This window comes from Anarhichas minor, unplaced genomic scaffold (assembly GCF_050575085.1).
Source record: "Anarhichas minor isolate MPS153535 unplaced genomic scaffold, ASM5057508v1 ptg000042l, whole genome shotgun sequence".
Lineage (NCBI taxonomy): Eukaryota > Metazoa > Chordata > Actinopteri > Perciformes > Anarhichadidae > Anarhichas > Anarhichas minor.
The window spans coordinates 4,423,013-4,436,975 of NW_027466488.1; the positions used below are offsets into that span (position 1 = coordinate 4,423,013).

The window sequence follows — 13,963 nt, forward strand, 5'->3', positions numbered from 1 at the left end:
CAGTGATAATCTTAACTGCATACTACTCATGTGATGAAATCATTCCACGTCATAGCCATTTTAAGTTTCTAAGTCGAGTACTTCAGTAAAAAACAATACTGGGGAAGTAAAAACACAGGGACCGGGTTGCGATGACATACAGTGATTATTATCTTATTCAATCAGCGACAGCAATCTTTTTGTATTTGAGGTATTTGTCATCTGACAAATAGGGTCTATTACATTTGTTTGTTTTTAAGAGAAGATGATTGAATATAATATTGAAATATTAAGTTTTTGATATTTATTTTGGGTAAATAATTGTTATGGTAATTTGGAGTCATACATAATCTTTAGCATAATCAACACATTTGTTGTTACATAATTAAACTAATTGGAAAATGAATCGTTAGCAATCGTGCAGCCCCAATACAACCACAGGATAAAACGCTGAGAGTTGGGAATTCTGTGGCATGCTTCCCGTGTGTGTGTGTGTGGACACTGACAAGGAGAAATTACAACACCATCATACACACATTGACAAGCACACACAAGCATCCGTGCACTTACACACAGCACATTAAGTGGGTCAGCTAGAGTGGCTCCTCTTCGTCCCAATATCTCCAGAGACACCAACTAATTCAATCCTGTGTGGATATCATCCGATTGCTATTAGCAGTTCTGCACTCAGCTACACAAACAGTCCATGGAACATGGCACAGAGCACACACACACCTATATAACCCCCCCCCCCCCCCCCCCCCTTCCTCCCACACACACAAACACAAAACCACACACACGTACAGAGGGTACAGAACACCTAATCCATCAGGTTTGCAAGTAAGGGTCAGGGTACTGGATGTAACAACACATTTAGCTCTTATCATGGTTTGATATTCATATTTCATATTTTCAGCAAAGGTTTTTGCAGACGAAAACATATTGAGAAATATAAACACAAACTGCAAACCATAAGATGTAAGTTAATTCTGAACCGGTTGAATTAATACATAACACTTAATTCCAATCACCAAATGAGCTTGCACAGTGGAAGCCACATCAGAGAGCACAACTGTGCTTATATCACACCAAACAAGTAGCGCAAACAGATTATTACACATGTTCTTAATTAATTATACAGCCTAAAACTGCCATACAGCAGAATTAAACTCGACAGTGCTACGAATGTCAAATCCCTGTCACGTGTGGCTTTACCTCGGGGTTCTTCGGCCTGTTTTGCCAGTTTACGGAGGGCTGCGGCGAATCCAGAGTGAGCAGACTGGGCAGCGGGGCTTCCATTGGCTACGATGGAGCCGTTGAGAGGCGACGGGGTGAGGGGGCTGACCGTCGCCGTGGTACGGGTCGCCGTGGAGATCATTCCTAACGATGGTGATTTTGGCTCATGGCTCATGCCTACAAACAAGACAAAAGGGAGGAGAATGGGGAAGTATTTATAATCGATACTGCATTCAAGAAGAACCAACAAACACATGAGTCAGGAGGGCTGGAGTCTTTATAAATACCTTCAGTGCTACATACAAACGCATACGCTGCAAGAAATATGCAAAACCAAGTGAGACACATAGCTGTTTCCTTGGACACAGAGACAGTCAGGGCAGAGTGTGGTGCTGGGTGTCTGTTTGTGACAGCTGGGGCAGAGGGGCTTTAGTTGTATGGCTTCGGGTCAGAGGTGGGAGGTTAGGAGGACAGGTCACCCTTTCTGTGCTCAAAGAGCTCCAGTCTGGCTGTGTGTCTGCCAGAGGTCCATGGTCATGGAGGTTACACAAAACCTATACTGAGCACGCTCCAACACCACCAGGGTGACTTTATTCCTTAGTGGCAGTATATTATAGTACCGCAGATGTTAACAAATTCAGCGTAAACTCATCCAGTGCCCACCGCGTTGAAATGTAACAAATTAGCAACTCATTGGCTCTCACACACAGCTATCACATTTTTAAAAAAGCGTCCCATTCATATTACGCGTGATCCAATTAATGCTGCCAGGGAGGTGCTACTAAAAGCTCTGTCGGGAAGTTCGAGAACACTGGAAGAGGAAATAAACTGTGATGTTTCAAATACTGCCAGCTGCTAAATTTAGACGATGAGTTTTGAATGAATCTTTGGATTTGTTAAGTCATTGGTTCTGAGACTTAAGAGTATAAAAGAAAACGTTCAGTTAACCCCCAAAAAATAAAAGTTCACTCAACAGTGAAAAGAGTGATTTTGATGTGTCATGTCTCTTTCCAGCCTCATATTTATAAGAGCTTTGTGGTAGTTGGAGGGTGTGGAGGGTTGAGACGGCTGTCCCTTTTCTTCCTGTGTGTGTTTGTGTGTGTGTTGAAAGGTGACACTGTGTTGACAGCTCCTCGGTCAGTGGAATCCCTGAATGTCAGAATGGCGCACACACACACACACACACACAGAGGGTGGCTCAGAGGACAGTTTGTGTGTGACACACGTATTAACCGATACATCTAAACACACTCACACACTCTAAGGATTGTTCCGTATCCTCCTCAAATCCACATTCGAAGTAAACTTCCAGCTAAACAACTTCTAAGACAAAAGACATTTTCACGGAAATAAAAGCTGCTTACTAACAGTATATCAATAGCACAATTAAACGTGTAGGAGTTATATCTGGGTTTACACCAGAGGCTGAGACGGCTATAAAAAGATCATGTTCCCGCCTGAGAAGAGAGCAGAGGCTGTCTGTGTGTGTGTGTGTGTGTCTGTGTGCGCACACGTGTGTGTGTGTGGACACAGAGCGGCAGGTCAGGCATGACAGAGTGAACATTCCCAACACCTCTCGAGTTGTCCTGCCTGTAACCTCCCAGTTACCCAGTGCACTCAAAGTGAACCCAGCACACAATTAATAATGGGATCAACAATGACTAGTCTGAACACACACTACGCCATTGAGAGACAAGCAAGCAAGCAAGCACACACACACACACACACACACACACACACACACACACACACACACACACACACACACACACACACACACACACACACACACACCAACTGCCCAGTCTAGTAACGTGACTTTGTCAAGATATTAGCGTACCTTCCTCCCTCCCTCTCTAGAGAAAGTCAGAGAGGGGAGTCAAAGATATAAACAAGGAACTTTCTGCCAAGCCTAACATAGTACACAGAGCACACCGTACTTCTGCCTGTATCGACCACACAGACACACATGAGAGTAACACAGTGAAAGCAGAGACGAAAATAGCTTGACAAACACACACAGGAACACATATCCGGAGGTCTGGCAGCAGTTCATGACCCCCCCCCCCCCCCTCATAGATTAAGAGCGTGGCTGAAGCTCCTTACTGCACAAAGGAGTGGAGCCGCCTGGATCCCCCATGGCTGCATCTTCACGTTGAGCCCAGAACGGCACATACCGGCAGCCACCGACAGGACACACACCATCTTCCTGCTCCTCTCTCTCTTGCTCTCCGTCTATCTATCTCCTCTCACCCGTCCACCCTCTCAGCCTCCCTGCCCGACTGCCTTCCCGTCCCTCGCGCTGCCGCTCACAAAGACCGGTTTGAGCTTATCTAACAAAGCAACACACCACACACGCTGCCTATCTCTCCCCTCCTTGCTCTACTCCCTCTCTCTCTCTCTCTCTCTCTCTAAGTGAGAAAACAGAAATTCTTAGCCTAGCAGCTGCTGCGATGTCACATGACCTCACCCCCCCTCCCCTCCCTTCTCACACTCTCCCTCACTCCTCCTCCTCCTCCCCTCTCAACCTATAATTCCTCAGCCATTTGTAGATAACAGACACAGACAGGCATGCATGCCCTGCCAAGGCGACGCTGGAGGAGGGGGAGGGGAGGGGAGAGGACGAGAAGAGCTGAGGAGGAGAAGAGTGCTCAGCCGGTCATAACATCTGACCCCATTGCTGGGGAGCGACAGGCAGTGTATGTATGTGTGCATGTAGAAAGTTGGATGGATGGATGGAGGGGGGGGGGGGGGGGGGGGGTAAATATGTGAGGCGCCCTTCCCTTCTTGAGAGAGACCCAGAGACACAAAAAGAAAGAGAGAAGGAAAGAGAAAGAGGACATGTCCTGGCCTGTGTCAAGCCTGACAGCAAAAAAGAGAAAGCCTTTTGTGTGAGAATATCTGCCTCAATTCAACTTGCTTTATTGGCATAATTGTTCTGTAACAACTGAAAATGCTCATCATGAAAAATGTAAGTGTAAGACAGGCAACTACATCCAAAATAAAAAGGTAATCATACAAACAAGGAAGTCAGCTAAGAATACTAACAGTGCCAAGCACACACAGCACACAGGCTACAAGCACACAAATGCACTATAAACTATGAGGAGTTCTTATAAGGGTGGAGGAGACCAATGCGTAATAGTTGTCGGGGGTGGAGGAGTTAGGAAAAGGGTAAACGCGTGGGTTTGACTTCCCCTCTGTCCATCCTGCTGTCATTGCAGGGGTGTGAATGACTCGTTTCTTTAGTCATTTCCTCCTTCCGTCACTCGCTACTTTTCTCACAACAGCGAGGGAGCAAGAGCAATGACGGAGGAGATGATAAAGCTACACGGTGGCCAGCATTGTGTCGAAGGCCACCTCTCGACAAAGCTGCTTTCTGTTCCTCAGGACTCCCCCGAGAAAACACAGGACCGCCTCACTCTCTTCCATCTTCGTCCCACTCACCCCTCTCCTCTCTAGGCATCCCGAGGATCACCCTGAGACGTTCTCTTTGCGGTCTTCGTTGATGTTGTCGGTCTAAAGAAGCTTGTAGGAAGCAAACCCCAGCGATCCCATGTCACGGCAGGGGCTGAGGGGGTTGCAGGTGCTATCGTAGCGTTCCAAAAAAATGATGCTTTGTTCAGTCCCCCTCTGCTGGTACTCGGAAGTAGAAGTGTAGCTCATGGGGCGTCCTGTGGCTTTGACCAACTTGTCGCATGTCATTTCCACTGTCTCATGTCCAATAAAGGCAAGGGTGCCCCTAAACTTACAAAAAGAGAAGCGCAGCTATCAGAAATCGACGTAACCCCTAACTGCTGAAAGCTCATAGATTACCAGTTAAACCATAGCACAGTTCAACACTTGTGGGTTATGTGGGTGTGCATGGTCTAACAAAAGAGAACGCTCTCTACTCTCTGTTTCCACGTATTCTTTCTAAAACCAGAAAGCCACGGCTCTCTTTTCACACCAAGTAATGCTGAATAGCCTTATTAATCCAGGATGAGTAATGTCTCATGAATTTCCAGATAAGTGATCCTGCCTTCACCTCTTTCCGTCACTCAGTTACACACTTCCTCAGTATTTTAGGCAGTCCCTGGCTCTACATTCTTCAAACATCCAGCAGATGGCATTGTCTCCCAGATAATCAGAGGGAGTCCTCTGTAGATGAAACGGCACACATCTCACAATCATTTAATCCAGTGACACACCAAAAAAAGTAAACAAAAGTATATTATTATGGAATATTAAAATGACAGAGGCTGCATCCACTTTCAAGATGTAGAACCCTGATGCAAAGGTCTTAGGAGAAAGGAATAAATTAGACCTTTTGGCACTGTGGCAAAAATTTAAATATTTTAGCTGACAACCCAAGGGTTAAAGGAGTCTGTTACACGCCAAGCTTCCTGATGCAATTAACCCTTTGAATGCTGTTACGCCCTAAGGGAAAACAAAACAAAGCCCTGAAAGAAGAGGAATGTAGATTACAACAAACCACACACAACCATGATCCCGCCCATCCACATACACACAGCAGACTGACTGCTAAATGGCATACAGTAAACACACAGTTTTAACACCCCGCTGGGAGCAAAGCCGATCACCAACTCCTATAGTCAAACAAACACACACACACACACACACACACACACACACACACACACACACACACACACACACACACACACACACACACACACACACACACACACACACACACACACACACACACACACACACACACACACACACAGTTCCACCCTTTTGCTGTTTGGAATGCAGATTACTCCATCTCACTCTCTCTCTTTCTCTCTCACTCACACATTCATGTGAAGTAAATCCTCTTGGCTCCTGTATGCCCTGGGCCAATGGGGAGATAATGCAGTGGCAGCTCGAGCTAGTGGATAATCTTTAACCAGGATGGGATTTGCCTATCAGCTCGTTAAAACTATAGCAGAGACGTGCAGCTGGCCCATCTATCTGATCCCGCCACCAACCTGGCTTGGTCAAGTCCAATGCAGCATGAGCTGGAGCTGCACGGCCTACACTGTGTATTCATGCTTTACTTCACCGGGGCAGCAGATGCCCCTTTTCTAGTGGCTGGGTATAGCACACTTGAACTATGCCACAATATTGTAATGCTGCTTAGGAACAGAGCCAAACCGGTCAGTGTCTGCCCTCATATGAGCAATAAATATGTCGGGGTAATAAACTGGTTGGCTCGACATGTGTGGTCAGGCAGGCAACTAAAGCGCCGTTTCTAAATGTCTTGCTGTGCTCAGATTGGAATACTTTTGTAGCTCCTGTGTAACAGCTTCTATGGTTTGGCGTTTTGTTCCACTCCTACGTTCCGGTTCTTACTTTCCTCCAACAGATAGTACCCTAGCTGTTTCCTGATAATCGTCTTCTTTGCTGTACCGTCAGAGCTGCATTTGCTAATACAAAATAAAAATTTACCACTGCTTCACTAGAAGGCTTTCAGTGTGAAGCAGCACAGGACGTTTCGCCCAATTTGTTGTCATGATGAGCAAACGACTGATAACTGAAATTAACCTACACAGTGGGATGTAGACCTTTTTTCGTGCTCAGGAGACCAGTTTTAAATACTGCAGCGAGGAATAGTAAACGAGATGTGAACTGGCGAAGAGCTGCGGGCGACATACGTTTACTGCCGTTTTTAGACCAGCAAGCCTCCACATCAGCAAGATAAGCAACACCTTTTACCATGCCATCTTGTCGTAGATAAGAGGAAACCCCCTCAGATCATGAGCTCTGATCACAGTTGCTCATGATAGCACACACAGCGCAGGTATTCAAAAATGGAGGCATGACTCAGTGGGAAAGCATACTTCAACCAGAGGACACAGGTTCAAACATCCACCCTGCTGATATGACCTGGTGTAAGCAGCTCAGACACAGATACAGAAGGGATTTAGACTTGGCCTGATGAGTACATGTCATCATGAATGGTTGACTGACTTGATGGGCTGGCTGAATATGTGCCGACTGGGGGATGAAAAGGATAAGAGGAAGGTATGTAAGAAGTTCAGCATGAGCAAACTTCTAGTAAAGTTAGAGAAAGAAGAAGAAAAAAAAAAAAGTGTGGGTGCTTAAAATACCAGAGATGCTGCAAAGTTGATGAAACCAACCTAGCAAAACAGGATGTAATATGGCCATAATAACCACAGCCACATCATGGGATTGCTTAAAAAAAATGACATCTATTGACTCTGGCTGACAAACTCAACAAGTAAGTGATATACTGTTTATTAATGACTCATGTACTGAACCTGTAGCAGCTGTTGAGGTTGTGATAAAAAAACAAAAGACGATCTTCAAGCTGGAATGGCAAGCATTCCAAAAAACAAGAACTAGAGAGCAGGAACCAAACCTCAAGATGTTCATTCTCATTAACACTAAGTCATAATCTCTGTCTTGAAAACACACACACACACACACACACGGATAAACCTGCTCTGGTAGTTCCAGGTTTGTTTGACTTCTGAGATGAGATGTCAGAGCAATCTACCCTCAGGCACTGTAGAACGGATGTGTATGTGTGAGTGCGAGTGTTTGCACACGCACGCACACCTTGCGAGCGCGTGTCTGTGCGCATGCATGCCATCTCTTTTACTCCGTACCAAAGAGAAATCCTAATGTCAGAGAAATCCTGAAACAGCAGCACAGTGGCTACAGAGCAGCAGAATCAAAGGCGACAATCCCACCGATAAATGAGAGAGAAAAGAAGAAAGGAGGGAAAAAAGAAAAGGGAAACAAGAGAGAGCAAGATATCAATCAAGAAGCCAAAGGAGAGCCAGAGAGTAGTGCCTGTACAGCAGAGAACAGAGTACATATCCCTCTGACCTGGCTCACCGTCACTGTCTTCAACACACACACACACACACACACACACACACACACACACACACACACACACACACACACACACACACACACACACACACACACACACACACACACACACACACACACACACACACACACACACACACACACACACACACACACACACACACACACACACACACACACACACACACACACACACACACACACGTGCAAATAGCAAAGGGAGCAGTCTTCCTGTTTTTTTACCTTGTGTGGCATTAAATGATGGGGCTGTGTATGTGGGCACACACCTTATTATTCATCCCTCACCTCTTACTACCCCCCCCTCCAACAAAAACAGAGATTTCAAAGGACCAGCCGGCATCGCTCTCCCTATCTTCACCTTCCTCTCTTTTATTATCCAACACACACTGACACAGAGAAGCAGATTGTGTCTTGAGGGTAGGCACGAGCCGAGATGATTTTCTCTCCTCTCCTCCTCCCTGTATCCGACTCACCCACCCCAACAGCGCCATTTCCTCTGTCTGTTAATTACATAGCGGCTGTGGTAGGGTTGTGTGTGTGTGTGTGTGTGTGTGTGTGTGTGCATATCATCTGGGGAGTTTGTGGCTGTGTTCTCTGAGACACCAGCGTGGGCGTATGACAGAACAGTCTGGTTAAGCTTCACAGCGCTGCTTAGAGAGTATGAACACACACATGCAGACACACACACACACACACACACACACACACACACACACTCAATGACAGAAACACACATAAGAGCCTCCTGTCTGTGTCTCTGGCTGTGGTCCATGCTCCAGGAGTCAAGCTGCTGTCTGTGTGGCTGTGCCCTCTGTAGCCTCTTGCTGAGGGGGGGGACACGGCCCTGTCGCTCCCCTGATGAGAGGGCCAGCTTCAGCCCTAGCCCAGCTGTTTGACTGAGCGAGGAGGCGGGGAGTCAGCTCTAACTCACTAGCGTCATCATCACCAGGTCCTGTCGGCTGTCTCTTTTAATCAACCTCGCCTGCTACAGAGATGGGAAAAGGTGGCAGTGTGGCCACCTGTCTCCTTCCCAGCAGGGCAGCAGACATGACAGAATTCTCACATGAAGTCATAGCGCATAAAGAAGCAAACAGGAACAAAGAAGAATCCGCCATTGGAGCTTATCATGGTTGCTGTACCTGTGATGCTGTTTGGTGCAGACGGCCCACACATACCAGCATAAATTGCATTGTTCTGTACTGTAAAGCTCTCAGTGCCTCAGGACATCATTGCATGTAACATATTTCAGTTATCATCTTTCAACTTTCTCCCTCCTTCTCTGTTCACTCACTCTCTCCTCAGGAGGTGTTTTTCACCAGCTCCCCTACATGCACCCCTCACTTCATCCTCTGTTCAACCTCTCTCTCTCCCCTCTATTCTCTCTCTTTCTCTCTGCGATGTACTCTGCTGGGTTGCGGTTGCCTAATTAGCACTCCAAGTGCTCTGCATGGGCCCCGACTCCCAAGCGGTTCCACTGCACACACGCACACACACACACACGGAGCAACAACTTGACTTTCCATAGCAGGGTCTGGTTACTGATAGTTGCTCTGTTGTAATGGCTTTAATGAGTGTGTGTGTTCCAGCTTGTACATGTATGTGCATGTCTGAATGTGTGGCTGTTGTATAGACTGATGAGTGAACCTATTTCCTCGAGGCAAGCAGGAGACATCCCGCCGCCGCCATGGCCCCACTTCTCAGTGAACAGCCACAACGACAAGGTTTCTATTGGCCACAGAGCAGAGCCCCGTGGTGTCCTTTATTCTTTTAAGTTTTAAGTATTGGACTAGGTTTTTGCAGAATAGAAGCTCATTGAAAGCATTTTACTATTCTACAACACTATAAGGGTCAAACCAGATTATTCTTAATAGCTCTTGTGTTTCTGAAAATCTAATTTTCAGAGTAGGATTACGAACAATTTCAGCATTGGTATTGCTTGGTTGTTATCTGGACCAGTGGAATGTGTGCAACCCATCGATATCAGGCCTAAGATAAATGTGCTCTGTGCTGACAACTGAATGACCCGTTCTTTCCAATGCACAAATCCTCATGACTTCCCAAGTCTACACAGGCAATATCTATGAATCGAGATGTCATTCAAAGATAACAGAAACAACTACCACAGGTTTCACATGACCGTTAAAGTGGACCCAAAATGATAATTCGATAAATTCATCAACAGAAAGATAATTGGGAACTATTTTTTGATTATTGATGAATAGTTTCACCCTTAGCCTTTCTCTTGCTATTGTTTTACATAGACCAAACAATAGAAAAGACGCTCGTTATTGATAACGAAAGTAACTGGTAGTTCAGCTCAACTTAAAGAGTCCACTCCCAGAGAGCAACATGAGAATATGTTTTATTTAATGCTATGTGATTTCCTTCTTGTGTATCTATTTCATGTATTTCCATTTTGCAAAGGGTAGGCACATATGGTTGATGTTAAAAGATAAACAGATTTTTAAAAGAACAGTGGCCCAAATAGATAATGCAAATACCAGCCAGGTAAAACAAGTCCGGCGACTAGATCTTCTGTGAGAGCACGTTTAACACAGCAACTGTGGCCGCCACCAACATAGGCATGCAGCTCTGTCCATGAGCTGATTAAAACATGCATGGCCACAAAAGCCACTTCACACAGAGAGACAGACATGTTGAAGAGAAATAGAAGCAGACACAGATAGAAGGGAAAAGAGAGATGATGATGTGATAGCACAAGAAAAGGCCTTTGTTGAAGAGTAGCCTTTAGCACAATGCTGGGTTATACTGTAAGAGTGTGACTGGAGAAAGTACAAAGACCAGATAGACAAAAACACACACACACACACTGTATGATACATGCAGGGGAACACACACCAAAATGCTGAATGAAAGAAGCCCTATTTGGTGAGGGCAATAGTCAAGTATGGTCAGTATTGAGTGTGTGTATGATTCCCTTATCTCCTGCGCTCATGTTGCCTGTGTTGTGCTTGTTTGGCCAACGCTTATCAGGGTATGAAAACGACAGAAGCAAACATCAGCTACACCAGTGGTTCTCAAACTTTTTCTGTCATGCCCCACTTTGGAGGAAGAAAAATGTTCATGCCCCACCGCCCCAACAAAATTGTAACAAAATGGTCCATGTTGAACTTTTATTGAAATAACATTTTGTGACTCCTCCATCTGTGCTTTTTCAAATAATAGAATAAAGAAAATTTTAATCACTTTCAAGTAAACCAGATTGCTCCATCAGACAAAAACAAATACAATGTGCAATCACTTTGTTAGAACAATGCAAATAAAGTTCAATCTGTGCAAAAAATAACTAATATTTGGCAAAAAATAGTTTATTGTGAATATCTTTCCAAGATATTCACAATAAACTGCAACCTGTGAAAAACAAAACAAAATGCTCCAGATATGTGTCACACATATCTGGAGCATTTTATTTTAAATATGAGCTTTAAAATGTAGCATTCTAAAAGTAAAATAATAGCTGTGATAATAACTGTGATAATAATAGCAGCACATGGGACTGTTGGTACACTGGCTGTGGTCATCACAGTGAACAGTGTGAACAGTGTGATGAGAGGACATGTGAGCCCTTGTTGCTGTAGTTCATCTCCTTGGAGCAGATGCTGCACTCAGCATACCCTGCCTTATCAATGTATTTAAAACACTGTGACGGCAGGAAGCTCCTCACGTCTGTTTAGACCTCCACCTTTATCCAGGCCCAGCTCCACCTTTATCCAGGCCCAGCTCCACTCACAGCTCAGCCCTGCGTCAAGCTGCGCTACACAACCAGCCCCCTCTCCCTGGAGCTCTTTGACCTCATCATCATTCTACTTTGAGTTAAAACAAACAACCTGCAACCAGATGTGCCGGTGTTCGGGTTTAACGTTAACGAGTGACCGCGTGAACTGAACCGGAACACGGGGGGGCTGCATGTTTCATCACGTTACGTTTTTTCCTCCTAAATCGTGATAATGACGAACGTTAATAGTCGATCAAGTTTTGCATGCAGTGGACGTTAACTTAACCCAGCAAGTCTGAACGGTAACGGAACATAACGTAACTTAAACTTTAACGGAGGGAAATGAAGACGCTGTAGACATCTGAACGCTGATTGGCCAAGACTCGACACGTCACATCAGAGATGTTTTATTGTGAAGATCACGACATCACCTTTTCTCCTCGTCTCACTCCAATCTGAGAAACGCTGGCTGGCCAGTTGACCCCCCCCCCCCCCCAAAAAAAAAAACTCTACGGATCTACACGATGATATATTTTGATTCAAAACGGCTAATGAAAAGCGACAAGTTTGCAGGTATGAATACAGTCCTTGAAATAAAAAAATTCTGCATTTCCCCCTGCGCCCCACCTGCAATACCGCCGCCCACAGTTTGAGAACCACTGAGCTACACAAACATACAAATACGCTAAAGATATCGAGAGTGCGGTATGGTCTGGTGAATGTAGCAAGACTGGCTTTTGTGTGTGCGAGTGAAAATGTTTTCTTTTTTCCAAAGCTGAAGAGTGAAAATACAAAAACAAAGTTAGTTACCCCACTGCTGAGCAATGTGCTCCTCATATCACACTGGATATGAAAGCAGCATGTATCCAATGCAGTTCAGGGAATGGGTCTTCAGCATGGGATTTCATGGCGACACAAAGAACAGCGTGACTCGGCCTCAACTCAAACGGGCTTGCATCGCGCTTCATTTTTGACGCCACAACAAACGCAAGTTCCGCAAATGAAAAATACAGAGAAATGTTTACGGAGTAACAAACTGTGTAAAAAAAAAAAAAAGATAAAAAAGATACAATCAAGCTAAGTCAAAACAAATTGTAAAATAAGTGGTGAAGTAAAGTGAAACAAATGTGACGCTTAAAACAAACAACAACGACATAAACTCAATTATCCTTCTGAAGAGAAATGGGTCCAATTGCGTGAGTAGGCACCTGTTAACATCTGCTTGACACACCCACAGATGAAGATATGAGGGGGAACAGGAAGGAGAGATGTGTGTATTAACTACAGCGCATTCACATAAACTTCCACGTTCAATTAATGAATTACTACTGCAAGCTACGACCCGTTACTGTTTTTACTACTTCTCTCTAGGTGGTATGTTTGCTGTGATCTCTCACAAATTACATTGCATTTACAATTCATTGTAACAATAATTTTACGCCGTGTTTCAGCAATATACAATAGTATATACAATACACACATATACAGAATACCTGGGGGTGAAAATGAAGTATTGTTTAACAGCAATGCTGGGTGACACAAGGACACAGGCCCAGTTTACAGAGCAGATTAGGCTCGCTCACACACACACACACACACACACACACACACACACACACACACACACACACACACACACACACACACACACACACACACACACACACACACACACACAGAGATAAGAAGCTTTATCAGTGAAAAATGGAGCAAAAAGCAGTAGGCAAGAAAAAAAATGAGCCACAGGAAGTTTTTGGTTCTGCAGCTTTCTACTTTACAACGTCTTCCTCTACCTGTGGATCGGTCTGTCTGCACAACCAACTTTCTGTTTCGTCTTCCTTTCAGATAAATACTTTATGACCCGTTTGTTCAGCCGTCTTCACTGGTCATCACATTTACAGCTTACCTTTACCACCCGTTTTTACACGTTTAGACACACACACAATCACGCACACTTGCTCTCAAACAGGGCCTTCCTCCACAAAGTCTAACAGGCACACCTGGAGAGTTAGCTAGCCAGTGAGACAGAAGAAGACAGATCAAGAGTGAGACAGAAGAAGACAGATCAAGAGTGAGACAGAGAAAAGCCGACAGAGATGAAGAGAGAAAGGTGACGGAGACATGATGGCTGAGGAAAAC

General features: G+C 44.9%; 1 protein-coding gene and 1 long non-coding RNA gene across 4 annotated transcripts in view; one reads left to right on the top strand and one right to left on the bottom strand.

Moving 5' to 3' along the window:
• gse1b (Gse1 coiled-coil protein b) overlaps positions 1 to 13,963 on the bottom strand; it is a 114,551-nt gene that overhangs the window by 23,668 nt on the left and 76,920 nt on the right. For 2 of the 3 annotated variants that reach the window (XM_076110044.1, XM_076110043.1), the window contains exon 2: positions 1,195 to 1,392. In XM_076110044.1, the coding sequence (XP_075966159.1) occupies positions 1,195 to 1,390 (196 nt within the window). In that variant the 5' untranslated portion in view covers positions 1,391 to 1,392. Of the gene's footprint in view, positions 1 to 1,194; positions 1,393 to 3,321; positions 3,587 to 13,963 lie in introns of those variants that run through there. The other variant, XM_076110042.1, reaches the window with a different exon arrangement.
• LOC142969931 (uncharacterized) lies at positions 3,798 to 6,686 on the top strand. The gene is made up of 2 exons (XR_012959145.1): positions 3,798 to 3,914; positions 4,606 to 6,686. It is a non-coding gene; the product is annotated as an uncharacterized LOC142969931 (long non-coding RNA).